Source organism: Myxocyprinus asiaticus, chromosome 10, assembly GCF_019703515.2.
Source record: "Myxocyprinus asiaticus isolate MX2 ecotype Aquarium Trade chromosome 10, UBuf_Myxa_2, whole genome shotgun sequence".
Lineage (NCBI taxonomy): Eukaryota > Metazoa > Chordata > Actinopteri > Cypriniformes > Catostomidae > Myxocyprinus > Myxocyprinus asiaticus.
In genome coordinates this window covers 2,865,001-2,890,383 of record NC_059353.1, presented here as the reverse complement: position 1 = coordinate 2,890,383, position 25,383 = coordinate 2,865,001, and the positions used below count along the sequence as shown (strand labels likewise).

Here is a 25,383-nt window from a genome sequence, read left to right as displayed (position 1 = left end):
CCTCTCCATAAAACCAGGACAGCCTTTTCTTTCCACTCATCAAAGCGCTCTTTGCATCTGGAGCACCAGACGTTTTCCTTTAATGTGGTCCACACCGCCGAAAGTCCCCCCTCCTCCCTCAATTTTAACTGTTTGTTCTACACGGTATGTTTTCTTTTCCAAGTATGCGGAGCAATGTGGCACCTTCAGATATTTTGCAACCATAATCTTTAGATAGAGGAGTATTTATTGTCAGACAGCACACTCTCTCATACTAATAGACAGGGTGGACTTCAAAGAGGGAACACAAATAGACTGGTATTGTCCTGTCTCTATATCCTCTGGAGTTCAAAGGAAGAGTTTTGAATAGCACTGTTTCCAAAGCCTCTCTTTCAGACCTGCTGAGATGTAAAGCAGGTAACTGCTATTGATACTCAGGAACACACACACGCACACACTCGCATATATGTTCGTTTACTAGTAAATGCTTTCTGCGAGCAGCATTTCATAATCACGCGGGGATAATAAAGCTTTGAATGCAAGTAAACACTTTACTTTGTCATCTTAGCATGGAATTGCTGCTGCCTCTCTGAATAAACAGGTACTTTAGGATATTTGCAGATTAGAACTATGATGCTGATGTGTGACTGACAGACAGACAGGCAGGCCAAACAGATGTCGGGTACAGAAGTGGGCGCCCTCCCTAAAGACTGATTTAATGAAGAATCGTAGAGAGAGAGAAAGACAGAAGGAGAGAGAGGAAGGTAGCGCAAGATGTAGAAAGAGAAGGATTGAGTGGGGGAGAAGGAGATAAAAGAGTGAGTGGAGTATGCACATCAAAGAGTTGCTAATGATGGTGGATGCCATTAGGGCTTGTAGTGGCCTTTGTTTCGGCTTCCTAACACCTGCAATTTGTTGAGGGCTTTCTGTGCCCCGCTGAATTACTCACATTTGCATGAGCACTGAGTGAATACCGCGGGGATAAAAGTAAGAGATTTTACCCCGCTGCATTTGGATTTGAATATGGGCTTTGCCCAAATCTCACCAATGTTTGGCATTTGTGCTAGTAGTGACTGAGCTATTAGCCTACTGTGTATAAGAGGGTTACATTTACTCAACTAGTCTTTATTTTGTGAATTGATTTGAATGGATGTCCTTGTTCAACTATCACAGCCAGACTTAGAATCTTACAGTATGAAAATCTATCATCACTGAAAACCAGGGATGGGAATCGTAAAGAATTTAACTATTATGATTCCTTTGGACTATTTCGTTTCTTTAACAGTTCCGTTAACAATTCTTTTTTGTAACTTTGAGGAAGAATTATTTGGAAATAAGAAATGCTATTCTTACTGGATTGAATGCCCTCAGTAATAAATCAGAAATAAATTTAATACAATTCTTGTAAAAGGCATGTAAACACAGACTTTTTAGAGGCATAAATGCAATCCAATAATTGATCCTAAATATATATTAAATAATAAAATAAAAGTGTAGTGTGCGATGAAGATTAAAAAGAATCAGCTCATAAGAGTCATTCATTCGGGAATCGGACTACACCGGAAGCAGCTTATGTTTTGCGCTGTAGATTCAAAAGAACCGGCTTATTGGAGTCATTCATTCAGGAATCAACTAAACCGCAAGCGGCATATGTTCGCTCTGTAGATTGAAAAGAACTGGCTCATTAGAGTCATTCGTTCGGGAATCAGACTACACTGGTCACGCTGTGTGTTTTGCAATGTAGATTAAAAAGAATCAGCTCATAAATTAATTCATTCGGTAATCAGACTACACTGGCAACGCTGTATGTTTCGGGCTGTAGATTCAAAGAGAACCAACTCATAAGAGTCCTTCATTTGGGAATTGGACTACACCAGAAGCTGCGTATGTTTCGCGTTATAGATAAAAAAAAATAAAAATACTGGCTCATTAGAGTCATTTGTTCGGGAATCAGACTACACTTGTCTTGCTGTGTGTTTTGCACTGTAGATTCAAAAGAACCGGCTCTTAATATTCATTCCTTCATGAATCAGAGTACACTGGCCGCGCTGTGTGTTTTACACTGTAGATTTAAAAGAACCAGCTCATTAGATTAATTATTTTGTGAATCGGACTACATTAGTCACGATGTGAGTTTTAGGCTGTAGATTCAAAAGAACCAGCTTATTGGAGTCATCCATTCCGGAATCGGACTAAACCGGAAGCGACGTATGTTTCACGCTTTAGATTGAAAAGAACCGGCTCATTAGAGTCATTCGTTCGGGAATCAGACTACACTGGTCACGCTGTGTGTTTTGCGATGTAGATTAAAAAGAATCAGCTCATAAGATTCATTCATTTGGGAATCAGACTACACTGGCCATGCTGTATGTTTCGGGCTGTAGATTCAAAGAGAACCAGCCCTTAAGAGTCCTTCATTTGGGAATCGGACTACACCAGAAGCGGCATATGTTTCACGCTGTAGATAAAAAAAAAACTGCCTCCTTAGAGTCATTTGTTCGGGAATCATACTACACTTGTCGAGCTGTGTGTTTCAGGATTTAAAAGAACCGTCTTATTGGAGTCATTTGTTCGAAGATCATACTGCACTAGTCGTGTTGTGAATGTTAACGTTCAGGAAATGTTAACAGTACCGAACGTCATGAAAATCAAACGGTCCCGGTATTTTTTTTAAAAAAAACTAAATGGAATGGTTTTTGGTTCCCAACACTAATTGTCACAGACTTTCAATCTTACAATATTACAATCCATCAGAAATGCATGAATTATTAAACTTTTATGATCGTCCAAACAAAGAGTGAAATAAACATAAACATTTCAATATCTATTGAACCTATTGAATTATTTTTGATGTCTGTAAATGATTTCTATAATGTTTTCCACAAATTACTACTGTCCTGCAGTTGTAGCATATTTTCCTGCATGACCAACAATTTTTCCCCTGATAAAGTCTACAGGGCCAAAAGTGCCCATTACTGAAGAAACATTTTTCATTTGCATTAAAAGTAACTGAGTTAAAAGCCCACCGGGTGAAAGAATACATATATAGGCTAAATTGTGAATCCATGAACATGTTAATAAATGTGAAAATCTTTGATTGTGTGATATCTAGCTCAATGCAATCTTACACATGGCCATATGGAAGCACATGTAGCTCATATCTGCTGCAAATGAACTAAAGTTTCTCTTCCTGCGGGGCTTGGAGAGAGGTCTGGGGAAAATCAGAGCATGAAATTGCGATTAGCCCCTGTTGTTTGTGCAGACCAGGAATAGGCAACAGGACTTGGCATGGCCGAAGGTGTAACCTGTTTTGTTTGGTCTTGCTGAAGCCCTCCCAGATGGTGCTCGCAGCTGCCATTGAATAAACGCAAGGAGGGCGAGCGGAGAGAGAAGTGGCCAGGACCTGTTTAGATTCAAGATGCAAAACAACAAATCTGTCCCTTAGAGTCAGGGCAAGCAATGGAACTACTACTCTATGGGTTCAATTCCATATGAGCTGCATTGCTCTGTCAAATGTGTACCCATGTAGTCAGACCGATTATGGAGAGTAATTTACCTTATTCAGCTGGACCCATAAGTGTCTATGTGCTAATGGTTTCTTGTTTATCAGGATATGAGCTCTTGCATCGTCAAGAATAATTACATTTATGGACATAAAGAATGAAGTGGTTGGATTACTAATGGGGTATAATATACCAAGCACAAAACCTCTAAAATGCCAAACCTTTAAACAGGGGATCCGATAGGGAAGAAAAATCACAAACGGGACCTCTTTAATTTCTCAATTGTTTCTCCAAGGCAGCAATGAGATTAAATGAAGAGCAAAGTAAAGTAACTGGATAAAAAATACTTAAGTATTATACTTAAGTATTATTTTTTGGGATTTGTACTTTACTCGAGTGCAATTTAAACAGAATTCTTGTACTTTTACTTAATTACATTTCCAAAGAAAAAATAGTACTTTTTACTCCCTACAAGTTTTTTTTCTTCTTTTTTTTTAAATTTATTTGCTAAATTTTTTCAGATAATTTTCTTTCGTCTTACTGGACTGAAGCCGTCTTTTCACTGCATCCGAAAAACGACAGATGACAGACCAGAGGTCAGTCATTTCAAATGAAGTGTTGCACAGAGTGCTGTGTGGAGTTCTGATCATCTGCAGTGGTGGAATTTCGGATCTGATTTGAGCTTCGGATATGTTGAAATATTTGTGCGACTAGACCGTATGTGACCGCCCAACTGAATGTGTTCATTCAAAACACTGATGTTTTTTGTCCTAAACTTTTTCTAAATGCCTGCTACTTTTACAGGTTGGACAGTTAAGAAGTAGAACATTATCGTTCACATTGCAAATACAATATAACAAAAGGCTTTTGTAATTAAATGTGTAATTTGTAATTTATCTAAATTATTTCTACACTTGCCATCATATTTAAATTATTAATTATATTAAATTATACTCCCTATATGCTGAATTATTATTGTTGATGTTGTTGTTAGGCAACTATTAATTATAATAATAACAACTATAAAAACCAGCAATGAAAATGATGATAATAATGATAATAAAAATAATGGAAGCTGAGTAAATATTAATTATGAATTGTATTATCTGCTCAACAGCAAGGTTTGGTAGCAAACCTAAAAAAATTATTCACTATATATATATATATATATATATATATATATATATATATATATATATATATATATATATATATTATCTTTATGTCTCAAGGGACTGGGTGCTCTGACATCGCAATTAATGAGTGTCTTCTCCCATGTAACGAACATTGCGTGACTGTGGCAACGTTTTTGAAAAATTAAATTATGAGTTTCATTACACGTCTCAGGGCAGTTCTGAAGAGAAATGTCCACTGTGTGGTGCTAAAAGAGAGTGAAATGTTCTCCCGAACAGACGAGGTTTTTAAGGTTAATGTTCTATCAAGATTTAAAGCAACGAAACTGACCTTCCTATCCAAAACCTAAACCTAACCGATAGTGTCAGAAAAAGCAGATGTGAGATGAAAAACACAATTTCTGATGCAACCACGTCATTTTATGGTGCTTTTATGACACTTTCAGCTCATGTGTGGACTCGCATGCTCTTCAGGACTCATACCCCGGTCCTTTGTATCACAAGTGTAACGCTTTATCAGTTGAGTTACCGCACAATTTGATCACACTTAAACAAGCTTGTAAATGTAGTTGATTATCTAATACATATGTTAAAATGAGTCATGCGCTATAGTAAAAGTGTTTATATGCCATAAGATAGCATTGTGTGAGGAACAGAGTGAAAGGTTAGTGTTTTTGAACTGATAATCTACAGTTTTACTCTGATTTGCATGAAAGGGGATAAAGGTAATTGTTGTTGTAATGCCTCTAGTGTTCATTCCACCAGGAAACATTCCACCACATAAAATTCATTTTGCAAAAATTTAGTTATTGTAACATGATTCTTTGACCAGGTCATGAATGCCACTGGGGGAGAAATATGACAGTCATCGGAGACAGTAAATAGGCAACTTAATAAACCAATCAAATTTCACAACATCCTCTCTCACACAATCTCGTCTCTTGATTTCATTCTAGCTAGGAAAAAAGTTACTTTTTCTTTTTTAATACCCAAGTACAATTTAAAGGAGACCTATTTTGCCCCTTTTTACAAGATGTCATATAAATCTCTTGTGTCCCCAGAATGTGTCTGTGAAGTTTCAGCTCAAAATACCCCACGGATCATTTATTATACCATGCTGTAAATGCCTCTTTTTGTGTGTGTCTCTTTAAATGCAAATGAACTGCTGCTCCCCGTCCCCTTTCTGGAAGAGGGCTGTGCCTTTACAGCTTGTGCTTCGGATACTATAGCAACAACAAATCAGAACCAACATGACTGACACCGTAAATACCAGAGTTCAGCCATATACGTATGAGCAACCGTAAACGACGCAAAACATAGGCATTTTGAGTTTGTGATAGTGCTTCTTATGTAGAAAATCACTTCCTGCCCTCCATCTGCATTTCACTCCACAGCAACGCAGTAACGTGACGTCATGTGCAAACAAGCTATAACGACATAGCTCTGGTCTCTGTGAATACAGTCAGAGACAATGGTAACTTTAGCTGCATTAGCCGTGGAATCGGCTAACAAGCACATTCGGAAAGGCGATTTGCAAACATTCACAAAATATAAAGTGCGATACTTACATCTTCAGGATATAAAGCTGAACACGAACAGTTGGTACTGATCCATGCTTGAGAGTCAGAGTTTTTGAAAATCCTGCTTTATATTGACCCTCATTCACAAAGCAGTCCAGTGTAAATTGATTTGCACAAACATACACGAATTTTGGTATGTTTTGGGGCATATTTTCTTCAAAAACAAAACTTGTCCACTGTGTCTTCAGTGGCTCTGATGCCGGGAGTACATGAGGACTCTTATGTTCACTTTTACAGCCTACAACAGAACACTTATGACGCTTACGAAGTTGAGACATTATTCTTCTCACTGTAGTTGCTCCAGCACGGAAAAAAATGCCGGACTGTGTGTCGATCACTCAGGGGAGGATCTATAATAATAGGGTGGAGTCCGTCACCAGTCGTGGGTGTGGCCTGCACTAAAGTGACGTCACTTTAGAGCGGATACGAAAACCAGTCATTTTGAGACACTGTTTTTGATTAATAGAAATGTAAGAAAGAGGAGTGGGTGGACTTTTAACATTGTAGGGTGGTTGTGTACACACACTGCCGATTCACATTTATGTTCAAACACCATGTAAAAGTGAATTTTGCATAATAGGTCCCCTTTAATGTGAATACTTTTTTACTTTTACTCAAGTATGTTTTTGGCAGGGCCTGGGTAGCTTAGTGAGTATTGACACTGACTACCACCCCTGGAGTCACGAGTTTGAATCCAGGGTGTGCAGAGTGACTCCAGCAGGTCTCCTAAGCAACCAAATTGGCCCGGTTGCTAGGGAGGGTAGAGTCACATGGGGTACCTCCTCGTGGTCTCTATAATGTGGTTCTCGCTCTCGGTGGGGCATGTGGTGAGTTGTGCGTGGATGCCGCAGAGAATAGTGTGAGCCTCCACACAGGCTAGGTCTCCGCGGTAACGCGCTCAACAAGCCACGTGATAAGATGCGCGGATTGACTGTCTCAGATGTGGAGGCAACTGAGGTTCGTCCTCCACCAATTGAGACGAGTCACTACGCCACCACGAGGACTTAGAGCACATTGGGAATTGGGTATTCCAAATTGGGGAGGAAAAAAAAAGTATGTTTTTGGCTAGATACTTGGACTTTTAATTGAGTACAATTTTCACTCAGTAACCATACTTTCACTTAAGTATAATTTCTACACCCCTAAGAGTACTTTTTACACCCCTGCACTGAAGCACACACCACAAACACACACAGCAGTGATTCAGTGTCAGTGATAAAATAAAAGAAAAGAAAAGAGCTCTTAATGCTATTTGTTGTACAAAACAAGCCTAGATGGAACTGAAATCAAGTATTTTTCAGCCTGTGTGAGGCACGTTTAAATTACCACAGAAGCACGCCAGGTCTTAATTATCACCAAAACGCGGAACGAAACTTTTTTGTCTGCAAGTGATTTTCATTTGGAGTTCAATGCGGTGCTTGACGCTGGTGCTGGTGCCCTGATGCGAATCATGAAAGTGGCTTCGCGATTGTAGGAAAGCGGATAGCCACAGTCTGTCTGCAGATTAATATTGTGGAGGATGAGAGTTTAAGAGATGTAATGCCCATTGCAGGGAATATGCAACCTATGGGGACACTAGTTCTTTCAGTTAGTCAAACTCCCACTTAGACTTTTTTGTTACTTGAATTGGTGATATTTTGGTGCATTTCTATCTTTATATTGTTGAAGGCTTTGTTTGGAAAATGTTAATAAAGCATTATATTGTTTTGTTTTGTATAGTTTTCTTGTCTTAGAAGGAAATAAATGCATTTTGACAGGAATAGTATACAGAGTAAAATTTCAGCACTTTCAAAATCTGCTATTAATCATGATTAACCACGAAAAAAATGTGATTAATTGCGATTTTAAATTTTAATCGACTAAAAGCACTAGTAAATAGCAATAAAACTTCTATCTTCTTCTAACTTCTATCATATACCATCAGTGTTAAGTAAAAAAAAAAAAAGTAATATGTTATAAATTAAAAATGATTTATCTAAAACTGTAACCATATTACTTTACGGATTACCTCATTGAAAAGCAATGATATTAATCATTTAAGTTACTTTCTAAAACACTTTTCATAGAAACATTTTTGTTTTTCTGCTCAACGAATTCAAAATAAAGTCTCTTTTTCCTCCTTGTTCAGCTCACAAAAACACAAACAGATGTACATAAATTCTGATTTTAAATGTATTGTACATGTATGTGTAACCCAAGTAAAATACTTAAAAGTTATTACCTTAATTGAAAGTCAGTTACTGTAATCTGATTATAAGAATTTCAAATGTAATGCGTTACACTACTTTTTGACTTTAATATCTTTCAAAGATTTAATTGAAAGGAATAAGTGTGTATTCCTGTGAAGCGCTTATTGATCTTCCACTGAAGCACGTATTCGATCAGTCTGGATTCAAACTGTGTACCTCTGACTCATGAAAGTTGCGCGATGGTCAGTCCTTGACAAGCACAATCTTTTTTCTTTTTTTTTTTGATTTTCTATTTTTACAAAGTTAAAATGTTTATGTGAAATTTTGAGTAAATATAGTGCTAAATAAAAGTTTAATTTGTAGAAATTTTAGGTATTTTCACTAACATTACTGTTCTACATTTACATACTATATAATTACAACAACTATTACTAGGGACTAACCCTAAACCTAACCCTAACTTTAACCCATATTAAGTACATGTAGTTACCTAATATTACTCAGTACTTTCTTGGGTAAGTACACTGTAAGTATATTGAAAGTACACGTAATGTAAAATAAAGTGCAACCAAATTGTTATATATATCGGCCACCCACTCTCGGCATCAGCCATTCACAAAAATTAGTCAGTCACTACTTAATGTATGTCAGATTGACTTCTTTGTGTCTAATTTTAGATTCTAAGGGGTTTTAGGAGAAACAAATGAGACAATGTTGATATTTAAATATAACGAAGATCTCAATTAAGTCTACTGATCTATGCAAGAGCAACCTCGTGAGCAATACAAGTTTCCTCTGGGATTTGTCTAACATAGTTTTAAATTATTTTGTTGCACCTTTAAATGTGTTTTTACATTAAAATTGGTTCATCAACATTTCTTGTTATAATCTGAATGTTAATGAGCTTGCACTCTACATGCAAACTGAACAGACTGATTAATTCAGCAACAAAGAGAGCCTCAATTTTTTCAAGGACAAACATGTGCACTGGGCTCCAAACCCCCTTAAATATTCTTCTGAATCTAAAATTAGTACATATCTGTGAACTAGATGTTCTGGCCCCGCAGCATAGTCCAGAACCTCTGGTCATGCTTGAGGAAGCCAGACGTGACCCCAAAATTACCGTGAACCGGCGGGAACAGATCGGGTTATAGATGTGTGCCACACACAGCGGCGAGCTGGTATTTAAGGGCCGACCTCTCCCACATCCCCAGACCTCAGGGCCATCAGCACAGCGCTTCAGCGCTGCCTTTTCAACGTGCAGCCTGAGTGCAGGCAACAGTATCAGATTTCAGGAGAAAATGTTGGAAATTAGCAAGAGCAGAGTCAGGCTACACAGTGTCAATGCAGAACACAATGGTAGCTTTCTGTCAGGGAGAAACTTCAAAGGGCCACTGAGTGACTACTCTGAGTTGGACTTTGTTGTAGATCACTGAGGAAATTCACAGATGTTTTCTCATACGAGACACCATTACTGAGGCTGTCGTAGCCGGTAGCCCCGAGCGTTTCGCTGCCTTTCCATCTCTCTTGTTCCGTCTTTCTCGCACTTGTGTGTTTCTTCTTTTCTTACTTTCTTTTCTTCTGCTGTCTGTCCAGAGAACATGAAAAGGTAGACATTGGCTCTGACCTGTCCAGAAGAAGCCCTAAAATGAAACTCACTGTTGATGCTTGCATCAAAACCATCACAAAAATCCTTTTAAGTTGTATTTCACTGAATGTCAGCATTGAACTTTTAGTTTAGAATGATGTTTTACAATATTTACGTGTCATTTGATTAAGAATTCAATTACTGAAAACTAATGACAATCTCTTATTCTTCTTTTACAGATTGCCTTCAACCTGTTGGTATGAAATATGCTGTACATATGAGGAATAATAATTTATGTACGCTTTACTTTTCTCAGTATTTTGTTGTTTTTATTGTGAATGACAAATGTGCTATTTATCTAAAAATGCAGATGTGGCTAGTTAAACAATGACTCTCAATGGCAGCTTGTTCAACTTATCATATTTCAAATAATGTTGCCAAACAACATGATTTTAATGGGAAAATATGACCCGTTATTTATTTTCTTTTTAATCTGATTTTTTAAGGAGTATGTGGAAATCCTCTTGTTTGATCCTAACTGTTCATGTGATTCACCACAGACAGCACAAAGTGTGTACATCAAGTTCTGTTTAGGTTATTAATGTGCTCTCTTTGCTTTATAGCAGGCAAGCATTTACATACATGAGCAGGGCTGTAACGTGACTTTTTAAGACTGTAAGCGACCATTGAGACTTCCAGTATTGTTCCAGTGACAGAGTCGGCCAGATCTTAACGCTACTTCACTGGTTCTTATTATGTTGATATTATGAAACCCAGCAGCCTGGTATTAGATTTATTTTGCAACTACAGTGCACAGTTTCGGAAGGAAAGCATCTGGAAAGTAATGGCATGGGTTGTGAATTTGGGTAATGTTTCAGTCTTGTCCAGTGTTGAAGTTCTCACTGTTTTTCTCACTCCAATCTTGTTATATGTGTTGTGTCCCACTCTGAGAAATAAACAATATCACACAAGTTTGTGAAAATACTTTTATCTAGTAGTCATTTATGTAATAACTACTTTTTATCAAAATGAAACTAACTCACAACCAGGCCTTGATGAGATCTGCAGACTTTTGTTACATTTTCAGCACAGATTTTAAGGGATAGTCCTCCGAATTTTGCAGAAGGACCGTTTTATATGGTGCTGAGAGTACTTTGCTTTATTGGTAGCTGAAAGCAATTAGTCAATATATTTAAGAAACGAACATGCAAGGGGTGGGGAATGCATTGAGCTTTTATGAATGAGTTCTGCGCATGGAGATTCCAGGCCGGCTCTTAACTCTGTATGACATGAAGTCAGTGCTGGTTAGATTACTTCTGAAATGTAATCTGGTATGGATTAAAAATGACATGAGTTTACACGAATCTGATTACTTTTGGATGGCTTTTGGATTACTGAATGCATATTTTGATGAAAATCGAATCATTAATTTTAATTGTCTAAAGTACCAATTAACACTCCATTAAACATTAGAAGAACATCAAATAAAATAAAAACTATTGCTATTTGTCTGTTGATGAGTAAAACAAAGGTGCATAAAGGGTAATAAAAATATATAAATAAACACTGTATTACCTAAAATAGAAGACAATGAGAATGCATGTAACATTTGTATTATTTTTCTGTTTATTTTTATGATTTATTTAGTTTTTAGTACATACTTTTGAAAATAATTATGAATAGTTCCAAAATAACTGAATGAAATTTTGAGAAAATGTTAGATTTCACAATGCATCATAATCGTTAGATAAACAACTCTAATCAAATGAAATCAGAGCAAATTTACACCCCTGATAATCAGTAAATTATGAATTTGTTATTGTCGTTGGCTGATTGGTAATGTAATCAAGAAAGTAATCATTTATACAAATTACGCACACTATAAATTGTGATGCAATCCAATTACAAGTACTCAATTTTCGTAATCTGATTACGTAATGCAGATTACATGTAATGTGTTATTGCCCAGCACTGCATGAGGTTACCATAACATGTTATAGTTACATATGACTTTTCGCTTCTAGAAACTTTAGTTGGATTTCTCTTTCAAAAATATGTTCCTGTCTGCATTTAGGGATTCCTGGTATATAGTAATACAGCTTATAATTGGAAGTGAGGGTTAAAAAAAAAAAAAAATCAACAGAATTGTCCCCTCTTGCAATTTTCTGTGGACTTCAGGAAAACTGAGATCTCCTCTTGTCCCAGCGGGAATCCCCCCTCTGTGTGCAGAGCAGGAGGAGAAATCTTAATCCCATCAAAAGAACTGATCTACTTCAACATCAAGCACTCCAAACAGCTCGAAAGGGACAGTTTAAAAGTCATAGATTAGAGACATCTCTCTGTGGGTGTTTACTTGTAAACAATTTTTTCACTGTCTTGTTTTTATTTTGTCTACCCTTTACATTTCAAATATCATCTTCAGACAGTTTACTTGCCTGCAAAGCTTTTAAATTACTCTTGGTAAACAACTTCAAAGCACTAAGTTTTTACTACACATAAAAAGCGATACTTAGTCCTTGATTCTCGTCATGTTTGTGGAGGTGTCACGTGTTGGAGATTGAGTTGCTCATTGAAGGCTTGACTGGTTCGGGGCGGAGCGGAGGGAGGAGAACTGGAAAATGTTCAGCCTTTCTCAAAGATTGGATCTCCTCCTCTTTCCGTTTCTGACTGTGCATCACAGAACTTCGACATCATCATCCTGTCACGTGTCACCTCCATATCGTAATGAATTGAGTTTGATAAACCCGGTTTGTTGTGGGACATCAGTTGTTCTTTCTTAACTGATTTGACATGTTTACTTTAAGAAGACAATGAACGTGTAATTGTTGAACATCTATTTTGTCTCACTTTAATCGCAAGCAATTAGTACAGCCAAAAGAGGAGTAATTGAAAGTTTTAATGGATTTAGCCAACTGATTTCTTGACTTAAAGAAATACTGTAACCCAGCCTAATTGAAAGCCCAATTTGAGAAAATGTATTTTTGCTGGCATTAAATTGTTTGACAGTCTAAATGTAATGCTAAAAAGTTTTAAAGATCCATCTTTAATAGCTCTTCAAATTTCAACAGGCATGTGAAGTAATGACCTCCATTTATATGTATGTATATATATATATATATATATATGTATGTATATATATATATATATATATATATATATATATATATATATATATATATATATATATATATATATATTAATAATTAATACAGGGGCATTTTTTTGCCAGCATGTTTTGAATTTGGGGTGCATTTTTGTTACTTCCGGTGGCATTTTCCCTCCATGCAACCCCTGGTTAATTTCTGACCCTGATATGTATAACATACATATTATATTTACATATAAAATAAATAATTATTGAAAAATCTTAATATATATTTAATTTCATGTATGTTTATATATACTGTATACAGACAGACAGACAGACAGACACATACATACATACATATTAATTTAAACATAAATATTTGGGTGCTTTTATTAATTTTGTTTCTGTTGTTATTATTGCATTTACTCCCTGGATAACTTTATTCTTACAATTTATAATTATACTCTTAGGTTATTAACACTAGATTAAATCTATTCTATTTAATCTGCCCATTGCACTTGCACTCTTCACGTGGCACAATTTTACACACCACGTGTGTATACTGTATTTGTTGTGTAATGTTATATCTTGCTAATTCGTGAATAAATGGCATTTTAGCTGTGAATTTTTGGAGCAACCCATCATGTCAAATCCCTTTATTTATCCCTTACAAATTAAACTTTATTGTCCAATAAACGTCAATTCTCCTCCCGGTTATTGAGAGTAAGGTAAACTTTCTACCGAGTCAAATGATTTCTTCCTCTTGAAGTTATCACATGAGCGTGTATGAGATCTCTGGAGATAACACACACTCGCATTGTCACACAACAAATCCTTAATTACAAAAAAATGGGGGATCGGGTGACTCCGGCATTCAATAGCGGGGGTCTCCAGGCGTGAGGGGGTCTTTGATCAAGAAAATCCAATTATTTGTGTATATACATTTCCCACATAGCGATTACTTCATTAATTGTCCCGCCTTTATCCCCCCTCCCCACCCCCCATCCCGAGCTTTGTGTGGATTCGGAGGATTTGCTTCCCCCTCTCAAAGAGCCGCTCTTCTCTGATGATTGGGCAGCGGCGAACTTCAAAGTCATAAATCTCACTCCTGACTGGCTGGCGGCCCACCAAAGTGCTTATCAAATCCTAAGAAGTGATCCTACACTCCCTCAGATAGTGCGAGGACGCGACGGGACAACACTTTTCCATGAGAAGACGTTAACTTACTATTACGGATCGCATTTGGTTTGTTTAAAGTGGGAAGCTTGAGGAAACAGAGGAGCTGTTGCCATGGCAGCTGTGGCTGTGCTGAGGAACAACACACTACAGGCATTTCTTCAGGTTCGTGGAAAGTTTGAAATTGTGTTGAAAATGACTTTTATATCACAAATAAGTGACGGTTATTTCACGAGAACTCTCTTATAACTGGCAAACTTCAGCATCTAACCACAAATTTCTACTTTATTTGGAGACACGTTTCAAATGATTTCATATATATAGGCTATTTGAAAAACACAACGAAGCGTTTATACTAGAATTATTTAGGTTTTCATACATAAACTTTATTCTAAACATATTTCAAAATTATGCATATTCAAATGACCACAAAATTGAACTCAAATACATAAACGAGTAACTTTGAACTGTCTTGTTTGCTTATTTTTGCTCACAGATTTGAATATTGCAACAGCATCATGTTTCATCTCATTTAACATTGTAAAACATGGCACAGCCTACAAATTTTGTCTTCGTCAAATAAATATTTCGGGTTCAATACAAATTAAGCTCGATCTACAGCACTTGTGATTAATTAAAAAAAAAAAAAAAAAAAAAAAATCGACTTGTCCCTCCAAGACCTAAACAATGTGTGTGTTGACATGATTTTAGTGTAATAAAATCACTTACAAACCATTTCTGTGTAAAGTTATAGCCAACTTTACAACTTCGTTGCCATGACGATGTATCGAAACCCTAAAACAACTGTAAAACGACAATTTAAACAACTTTACAGCTAAAATAACACACAAGTTTGAACAGAAAACGAAAAAGCAAGTGCTTTTATAAAATGATAAGCTTCACATTTCTGCCTTTAAATCCTCGAAATATTGGCCTCATTGACTTCCATTGTAAGTGCCTCACTGTAACCTCCATCTTTTTTGTTTTGTTTTTGTTTTGTTTTTTGAAGGAGGGAAAAGTCCATTTTTTTTGTGTTAATCAACATTCTGTCACAAATGCAGTCAGTTGTGCTTAACTTGTATTGAACCCGGAATATTCCTTTAACATGAAACAGACTCTGTGTGACAAAGTTGACCTAAAATCTTCAGACAGTGTTATTCAAGCACGTATTAATTCAGTTCTTTATTATATGATCCAGGATCGCACTCCAAACTCCTCACCAGAAAACAACAAACATTCTCCATTGGCACTTTTAGCGGCGACGTGTAACCGGATCGGCCATCATCACAGATCCACTCCCACAGACTTTATTCAAGTTTCCTACGACACGACCCTCGGCTCGCCCTCGCGGATTTTCCACCCGTGGAGTAACGAGGCAAATCCCCAGTCCACACTTTCCAGCAATTCCTCCTTCGGACTGTCCACGAAATCTCACCTGCAAGGCTCCTTCACCTCCCACCATGAGCTCCCACTAACCCCTCCGGCTGACCCCACATATCCTTATGATTTCTCTCCTGTCAAGATGTTGCCATGCTCCATGCAATCATTACAATCAACTTGCCCACCCACGTACGTTCCCGCTGTTACCTATGCGGCACCAGCCCCTATCCCACCTGCTATGCCTAGTTTTGTGACGGGACATTCGGGCCTGGTCCATCAGCAGCAGAGACAGCTGTCTCCAAACCCGGGGGAGGATATACCGTGGTGGAGCCTTCAACAGGGCAACCACGTCACCCATCCATCAACACTCGCCCCCCATCGCTTCCCCATCCAAAGGGGTTTGGTCTTAGGACACACAGACTTTGCGCAGTATCAGACACAAATCGCGGCCCTTCTCCACACCAAATCCCCTCTAGCCACTGCCCGTCGCTGCCGGAGATGCCGGTGTCCCAACTGTCAATCATCGAGCTCCAGCGACGAGCCCGGTAAAAAGAAACAGCACATCTGTCACATCCCTGGATGCGGGAAAGTTTATGGCAAAACATCGCACCTGAAGGCGCACCTTCGGTGGCACTCGGGCGAGAGACCCTTCGTGTGTAACTGGCTCTTCTGTGGGAAAAGTTTCACCAGATCTGATGAGTTACAGAGACATCTGAGAACTCACACCGGGGAAAAGCGTTTTGTGTGTCCGGACTGTTGCAAGAGGTTTATGAGGAGCGATCATTTGGCCAAACATGTAAAGACACACCAGAATAAGAAAAGCAAAAGTCATGAAAAGACTTCTGATTCTGTGAAAAGAGAGGACATGAGAGCTGTGTAGTTTACTCAGATGAACATAGATTAGTGCAATATACATACCTTGATCAAGTTCAGGATAATAATGAAGTGAAACTAAGCTGGAAAGTTTTTTTTCTATTTTTCAAGAAGTTAATTCTTTTAATAATAATAATAATAATAATAATAATAATAAAAGGTTAAAAATACCAGCAGCCTTTTTTGGACTTGTAAATATAATTTTCCAGTCATTCTTAGTTCCTAAAGAACCCTGGAAAATGTTTCATATCCCTGAGCGACCCCCAAAAATATGAACAAGTTTTAACTTGTGTTAAGATCTTTGTCTTCGGTGGAAGATTTCTTTATCCTGTATATATATTGATAGCTTTTGTTGTATGAAAGTGTCAGTTTTTCGCTCCTTGTGGGGTGTTTTAGCATGCTATTGAAAACCATCTGTTAAACAAAATTAATAATGTGTGAAAATAAAGAATATGTCTTGTACATCCCATTTAAACATGAAGCGTTGAGGTGACATTATAAAAAAATGAATCGTTTTTTTTTAATTTATTTTATTAAAGGAAAATCGCAAGTTCAATGCAAGTTAGATGTCAAAGTTTGAATTTGAGTATGTTTTATAGTGTGTGAGTGTGTATGAAACACTTACAGGAATATTCCGGGATCAATACAAGTTAAACATAATCAACATCATTTGTGGTATAATGTTGATTTTTTTTTTTTTTTTTTTTTAAAGCAAAATCAAGGTTACAGTGAGGCACTTACAATGGAAGTGAATGGGGCCAATCTGTAAATGTAAAAATACTCACTGTTTCAAAAGTAAACATGATTTTAGTGTCATAAAATCTCTTACTAACCGCATCTGTGTAAAGTTATAGACAATTTTACAACTCCGTTGCCATGGTGAAGCAACTAAATGCTAAAACCTACAAAAACCACGAAAACGATGATTTCTTTACAGCAAATAATATGTTTGAGTTTTAACATAAAAATTAATGTTAGTGCTTTCATAAAATTATTAGCTTCATATTTCTGCCTTTAGGTCCTCCAAAAATTGGCCCCATTGACTTCCATTGTAAGTGCCTCACTGTAACCTCGATTTTTGCTTTTTTAAAAAGAAAAGGAGGGATGAGTAAACATTTTTATTTTTTTTTTTTGTATTTTTTTTTTTGTGGTAGTCAATATTATGCCACAAATGCTGCTGACTGAGCGTAACTTGTATTGAACACAGAATATCTGTATTGAACAGAGAAACTGAAACTCTGTTGGCCTAATGTCTTTTTGCCAAGAATGATGACATTTTGAGTTTGATCATTTTGGTATCAATAACTATTAGGGTATGTAGAGTTATGAGGTTTGATTCAAAGGACAGATTTTATCATTTTTTTCATTATATAATTTTAAGAATAAAGTCAGCAAAAACATTGCCGTAAAGCAAGCATTTAATTACCACCAACTGAGTTGGAAACAGCTGTTTTTTATTATACATGATAGGTCTTTCATGAGCATATTACTGCAGAAGTCAGGATTTGATCTTATGTATAAGAAAATATAAACATGCATCTATTTGCAGGGATGTAGCTAGTGGGGTGAAAGGTGGTAACAATTCTAGGGGCCCACAGGCCCAGGGGGGCCCCACATCAGATTCTAAACTGTATGAGCAATAAACATTTAGGGATCCCTGAATACCTTGCTATGGCCCTGCCTATTTGTATAACATATATTAAAAGAAACCACATTGGACCAGATAGAAAGTCCCATTAGTTAAAGGAATAATGCAACAAACTGTACAGCACATGTGTACTGTCATACCACATTTTTGCAACTAGCTAAAGTCCACACTAATGGTGTGTTTGAACCTAAAATTGGAAAAGACTTGGAGTACAAATCAGTGTAATTAAATACAAAATACTGATCAGATGAACTGAGAATAAGGAAAAAATTCTCTTTCACCCTTTCAGTCCAGATGTTCATATGGAATGTGTTCATACTCTGATTCTGATTCAGCTGTTGAATTTGAACTGAACTGAAATCAAATTTTTCTTTTTGACAGTTCACTGTGGATAGAAGAGTTAAATTTGGTTAGATAATTCTCATGATAAATATGTTACATCAAAGTATTTTGTGTATCAGAGCTAGAAATGAGGATTTTTTGGAATAAGGTCAGGATTTAATGAAAAACATTTAAATGACTCGTGCATGACAACATCTAAAATGAGCATGCTAAATCAGATTCAAACAAAATATGAAGACTTATTCATAGCACATATGAGGAAAAGTGATCAGTCCTTGAAGTCTTTGTGGTAGTTTGAACACAAATGAACATGAACCTAAAATTAAGTAGAGCATTACCACTGTTCCATTCAGCGCAATCTAATACAGTTTATTAACCAGATGCACAGAAAAGAAAGAAATATTTTTTTTCTACTTCATTTCTATGCAGATCCTGTTTGTTTAGATTTGTAATATATATATATATATATATATATATATATATATATATATATATATATATATATATATATATATATTAAGACAGTCTTCTCACAGTCTCAAGGTGCGTTCCATTCAGAAGTGATTATCTCTATGCCCTATACAATTCAAAGACTTTAGCATCCACTGTGAGAGCTTTGGAAGGCTGAATGTCTTCTTTTTTTTTATTTTATTTTTTTATTCTGTTTGAAGTGAACTTACAGCATGTGTCATGACTGTCATCACTGTTTTCTCTTCAGAGGCTGATTTATCCTGTTTAAAAAGCAGGGTCAATGTTTAGTATTTTGCACATCAGAGACTAAAACTCAGTGGCAGAGAACACCCTCAATGACTTTTCGGTGGTAAGGTGAGTTTTATACACACATTTTAAATGGACGTGTGTGTGCCAACAATGATCCATGCATCACAACATCTAAAATGAACATGGCTAGGGCAGATGATACCAGTAAATGAAGATGTATTGATAGTACATTGGGGACACTTTGAAGGGGACTTCTAGGCACTAATGAGAGTAAATGTGGTTAGTTCTTGAACTCTGGTGGTTTAGTTTCCCTATAGCGCCTCCCTTGACCCCTTAGATTACTGCCACAATTGGCTCAAGGCTTCCCTAATATTTGCTCACTTTGTGTAGTGAGGATCCAGCTATACTACCTTCAGCAAATTGAATGCAAAACTGCTCAGCTAATTTGTTTAAAGTTATAAAAAAATTCTTAAATGAGACAAAAACTGCTGAAGAAACACTGCTTTTGAAATGATTTTTCATAGATCTTTGTGACTTTCCCTATTTTTTAGACATTCTATTCATATTCATTCATTGAGAACATTCACTAGCATGTTGTAGGTGGTGATCTGTAGCTACATATTTTGACTGAGTTTTAATGTTATTAACACCATATACTTTTGTAACCCTGTAGCCGAGATTCTGCCCTTCAAATTACAGAGAAAAATCCTCTCCTTTTTTCTCTCTCTTAAGACCACTTCAGGGAGCCCATAATTCCAGTATCCAAACTCCCAATAACTAATAAATCTCCAGTCTTCACAAATCACACTTTTTCTTTCCAAGTGTTCTTTTCAGTCTTATCAAAACAATTTCATGACTGCATTGGTTTATTTTGAGCAATTGTTTTCTGGATCTTCATCCATAAACATGAGAATTTATACAACCATGTTCTGAATTATGTAAAGAACTGAACCCCAGATTACTTTATTTTTCAAAATGAATGGTTTTAAATTGTAAATATGTTGACTTACCAACAAGCTTCTCACTATATTGTTTAAAAAAAAAAAAATTGATACTCCTAAAATAACGACTAAATTGTTATATTCTCTCAACATGGACTGTTAATTGCTTATTTATGTACGTTTAAAAAATTACATATTGTGGTAAAATCATTATTTAGAAATGTGAAACACAGAGTTGAATAAGTACAATATATGTATATACTGCATATATATTTATATATATATACTGTGTTTTAATAATTTTTTTCTGTTGACTTTCACTATTACTTCTTCACTAGTCTTCACTATTACTTTATATAAATATATATATATATACAGTGTATATATAAACTTTTAATCCAATACATTATACTTTATACAATACTGTTAAAACCTTCTCAACTGTCTTTATAAATTTACAAGAATACTTTTAGCCGACACTTTCGTTCACCAAGACATTTCGATAGTATTTATATACAAGATTGTATTTACAATGATCATCATCTTATCATGTTGCTTTTAAACTGACACTTTTTAGGATGAGTCGTAAAATACAAAACCAAAGACAATAACATATATTGCAATGTCTAAGAATGTTCATGTATTTATTTATTTACCCGGAAACACAAAATCCTGGCTCAATAGGGTTTGTCTCAGATTGGTTTCTCTGGTGCAGGCAGGGTAATTAGTGTCCATGACTAAACAGGATATTTGTTATGTTCCCCAGAAATAACATGTGCAGAGTGCTTTAGATGCTTCATTATTGACTGGTGTTGCAGTGAAAACAGCACAAAACAGTCCCAAACTTTAACATTTTTAATAATTGAAATAAATTATTGAAAACATCCAATTTGAACTGAAAAACAGCTTGATGTACCTTTTCAGGTGCACACTACTCAGTCACATGCCTTAACATGACAATGCACCAAGAAGCAGTTGGTAGAACTGAAGGCACTTTTTAAGGAAAATTTGCTTTTTCTGGTCAAAAAGTGTATCAAAATAGTTTTATTGAATATTAATGTAGCAACATATTTTTTATGAATAGAAATAATAACAGAAGTTTGCTTTGATTAAAATTCTTTTTTTAAAAAAGTGGTGAGTTGGCCTTTTGCCCCACATTTGGAGTAAAAGGCTTTCGGGGCAGAAAAGGCTGCTGTTTTTCTCCTTCAGAGAGCGAGATATGGTCAGGCTATCACAACAAACCATGTGGCTTTGCATGGAGGGACTGCTGGAGGGAGTTTGTGTTTAAGCCTCACCGTGACCTGATCTGAATGCCACACTCTGATCTTCCTTTGATGTGAGTCTGTTGAAAGTCTGGCAGAATCAGGCATTTAGACACACGCACTTAAGAATGCATACTTTAAATCTAACATGTGCTTGTTTATTTCAAAGTATTAAATGTGGAAAAATTATATAGCCAGGCCTCTGAGCTAAGGTTGTTTAAGAGCATCACTTCGGGTGCAGGTTGGGGAGTAACAGAATACATGTTACGGGATTACGCATTTAAAATACAAAATATAAGTAACTGTATTCCACTACAGTTACAATTTAAATCATTGGTAATTAGAATACAGTTACATTCAAAAAGTATTTTGATTACTGAAGAGATTACTTTGCATTTTATTGTCATTTGTTTCATTTAATATTTAGTCCTTTCAGATGGAAAACATTTATACATATAAATGATGTGATCCAAAGTGCATTTGAACAGTGGCGAAACACTTTCTTATGATGTGTTACATTCATACGAGCAGACAGAGAAGTAAGTTTGAAGTAAGTTTGGAGCAGAAGAAATTGAAATAAACCTTGTGTAAATTGTCAGCTTTACGCTAAGCTGAAATGCTATTTCTAGCCATTTTACATGCACATGTTACCAGACACGATCATATTTTTTATCAAGAAAATTCACGTTAGATCATAATTAATTTTTTCTAGTAAGACCTTTGATATTAGGGCAAAAATCATATTCTTGATAATAATTTTTGTATTTCCTGTAAAAATATCTAAAAATCCTTAAAACAAGATCAGTTTGATTTATCTTGTTTTAGAAACAACACTGCATAAGATATTTAGGTTTTTCAGAGAATGTGTATTTTGTCTTACTGTACTGGCAGAGTTTTTATATTCAAAACAAGTGAAAAAATCTACCAGTGCTGAAGAAGTAATCCAAAGTATTTAGATTATGTTACTGACATTGAGTAATATAAAGGAATACATTACAAATGACATTTTACAGCATGTATTCTGTAATCTGTAGTGGAATACATTTCAAAAGTAACCCTCCCAACCCTGGTTACTGGTGAAGAACGAAACGATGCTTTACGTCAAGAGACTTCCTTCTCTTTCAGTGTCACAGACTAAATCATTTCGTGATTTTCAAAACAAACCATTCTGTTGCAATACAATTATAAACAGTGTCAGAAATGACAAGTACAACAAATTCCATTTTAAGTGATACGTTCAAATTGCTAGGTGAACCTAAGTGTTTTTATTTCTCTTTTTCAATTGACATTTCAAAAATCAGTCTGTATATGTCTCACTGAACTATTGCCCAAGTTATAAGTATGGTGCAAAGGGACTAAAGACACCCTTAAGGAAAATGTGCTTTTTTTCTGGTCACAAAATGTATTAAGATTTAAAAAATATGTTTCTTTTTATTGAATATTGATGGAGCAACACAATTTATGGGAATAGAAATAATAGTGTAAGATTGTTTTGATTAAAATTAATAAAATAAAGAAGAAGGGGGCGGGGGGGGGGGGTGATATAGTGTAGATATAGGGAAATATTTGTCAATACAAAGACTTTTGAGACAGCAAGATGCTTTTTTTGAGTAACAAATTAAGATAATGCTTCAAATTCAATAATCAAAATAACCATCACATAAAGGATTTACCATTTCCTGATGGTGTGAATAGTGAATGTGAGCCCACTTTAAACATATCAAAACTATTCCCCCCACTTAAGAAAAACATACTTATATAGGGGCCTTTAGCACCTGCAAAAAGAGGGATTTTTACTCCAAATATGATCATTTTACTTATTGGACAGTTATTAAAAACCTTTTAATGTAATCACCTTGAACAAAACTGAAAGTGCTAAATAAATATTTTGTCTCAAAATGAATGTGATCATTTCAGGGATTTTCATTAGCTACATAAATTTGCAACATTTGAAAAGTTATGAAATGTCAGATCAAATTACCTTATGATTAACATTTAGAGACATAATGACCTCGTGGATCAGGAAAGTTTTGTCGTGCATATAGTGACAAACAGGTGCTTAGGAAAGTGCTGTGGTATTTATTTTTTTATTATTTTTTTATTTTTTATTATTATTTTTTTTTTTTGTTTTTTTTTTGCTATTTAGTGTTTTGGGAGAAAATAAAATCAAAAGTGTCTTTTATGCCAGGGCCTTTAGCCCCTTTGTACCCTATATCAGTGAAAACTGTGCAGTAATTCTTCTCATTACAGGAGGTCAAATAATGTCTTTAAATGTGAGGAGTATTTCTTCACTTTCAACTTTTCTTTGGTTTTCAAACTTGCCATGGTCCTAAAACTTTCTGTTAATTTCCATGTTAAAATGAAGTCCCACATTTAATGGTCTCAGACCCAACAGCACATGACAAACAGGTGTAAAGCGACGACAGGAGAGGATGGGCAGTTACTAATATACCAGCGCCATCTTGCGTCGACTTATGGATCTGACAGGAGCCTGTTCTGATTCTTTCCACCACACTAGAATCGTTCACCGCATCTACTAATCATTTAAAGCTGAACATGATCTTTTAGGCAGTTTGCTGTAGTTATAATAATGCTATACCTTCACAGATGGATATAATTCCACTAGAATGGCCGTGAATGTATTTTTTTTATTTTTTTATTTTTTTTTTTAGCAGAACCTGCATTGATAACAAACTTGATCTGAGCAGATGTGAGTCACAGAGGGAGCTGTCCGGGTGCTGAAACGATCTTCGTACAACATCAAAATGGACCTAAACTCCAATAACTCCCCTTGTGATTTATTTGAACTGTCCGGTATCACAAAATATTCCAGTACAAGAACATTTCTGGTAAAGATTACACAATAAGCCTATCTAAAAGGACTCTATTTCAAATAAGAATACAGAAAAACCTGTAGGAACTGCAGTTACCCAAGTAGGACGTCGATTATTGTTTGATCCCATTAAGATCGTTTGGGATTGGTTCCAAATGATGACAGAAATCCCAACAATCCTGTACACATTCATTTAGGGGGTTTTGACCTGTGTTCTAGGTATTGTGCCTTGATTCCGCCATGGAATAAAATTATATATATATATATATATATATATATATATATATATATATATATAAAGTAATTCTGACTTAGTATCTTACAGTCCTGACTTTGTTTCTCGCAATTGCGACTTTACAGCATGACTCTTAATTCTGACTTCCCAATTGTGAGATATAAAATCAGAAGGACCTCTTTTAACTTGTTTTCTCTTTCGGGATCTGGCTTCCATAAACTGATTGCTTGCTGCCACCATGCGGAATTCTCCTTGAACACCAATAGAAACAGCAGCTTCCCCTCCCGCGCTCCACATTTAGGGCTAAAACTTCTTTAAGAACAGCTTTTCTTTTCAAGGTGAAGGTGATTGCTGTCCTTCTAAACATGCATTATAATCAATAACCAGTTCAACCTGACAAAGAACAGGTGCTGAATATATGAATAAACACGTTTGGAGTTCTACTATTGTCCTTGATGTTTTCAAGGTCAGAATGACACGGAGTCCTCCTCTCACTCCATTCTGAGCACTGGAGAGGCATGTTTTGTGTCGCTGGCTGTTGTGTATTGATGTTGTGTCAAACTTAGAGAGTGTTTGTTCGTGACTTGCTTTCTCATTTAAGGCACAAAGTCCTGCGGGCGAGTGCCAGAGCTGTCGTAATGTTCGCGCCGATGCTTGATGAGTTCCAGAGTCAGTCTGATGTTGTGGAAGGTACATGGCTTACCAACCGTGCGTCATGCGCATTGAGCCTAGTAGCCTATCGAATAAATAGGCAATTTTGAGTCGCAGCAAATAAAACACTGCCTCCGGAAAGGCCATGGAAATCCTTGAATGAGATTTTGGGTGAGCAAGGGTGCATCTGATCGGTGATCTTTCACAAGGTAAGTGTCTTTATTGGCTTTTAAATGCGAAATATAACTAGTCTCGAAATATG

At 36.1% G+C, this 25,383-nt stretch overlaps 3 protein-coding genes across 4 annotated transcripts in view; all 3 read left to right on the top strand.

Annotated features, from left to right (window-relative positions):
• Positions 1 to 10,926, top strand: part of myo3b (myosin IIIB) — a 213,832-nt gene extending 202,906 nt beyond the window's left edge. Inside the window, exon 26 of the mRNA XM_051708096.1 lies at positions 10,212 to 10,926. The gene's annotated coding sequence lies outside the window, so the exon portion shown is untranslated. The remainder of the gene's footprint in view (positions 1 to 10,211) is intronic.
• Positions 10,927 to 14,225: 3,299 nt separating this feature from the next.
• LOC127446850 (transcription factor Sp5-like) lies at positions 14,226 to 17,152 on the top strand. Its single transcript, XM_051708140.1, has 2 exons — positions 14,226 to 14,401; positions 15,435 to 17,152. Exons 1-2 carry the CDS (start codon positions 14,351 to 14,353, stop codon positions 16,494 to 16,496), a joined length of 1,113 nt encoding a protein of 370 aa, XP_051564100.1. The 5' UTR covers positions 14,226 to 14,350; the 3' UTR covers positions 16,497 to 17,152.
• Positions 17,153 to 19,285: 2,133 nt separating this feature from the next.
• Positions 19,286 to 25,383, top strand: part of LOC127446837 (glutamate decarboxylase 1-like) — a 45,757-nt gene continuing 39,659 nt past the window's right edge. Inside the window, exon 1 of one of the 2 annotated variants that reach the window (XM_051708120.1) lies at positions 19,286 to 19,304. The gene's annotated coding sequence lies outside the window, so the exon portion shown is untranslated. Of the gene's footprint in view, positions 19,305 to 24,821; positions 25,331 to 25,383 lie in introns of those variants that run through there. The other variant, XM_051708119.1, reaches the window with a different exon arrangement.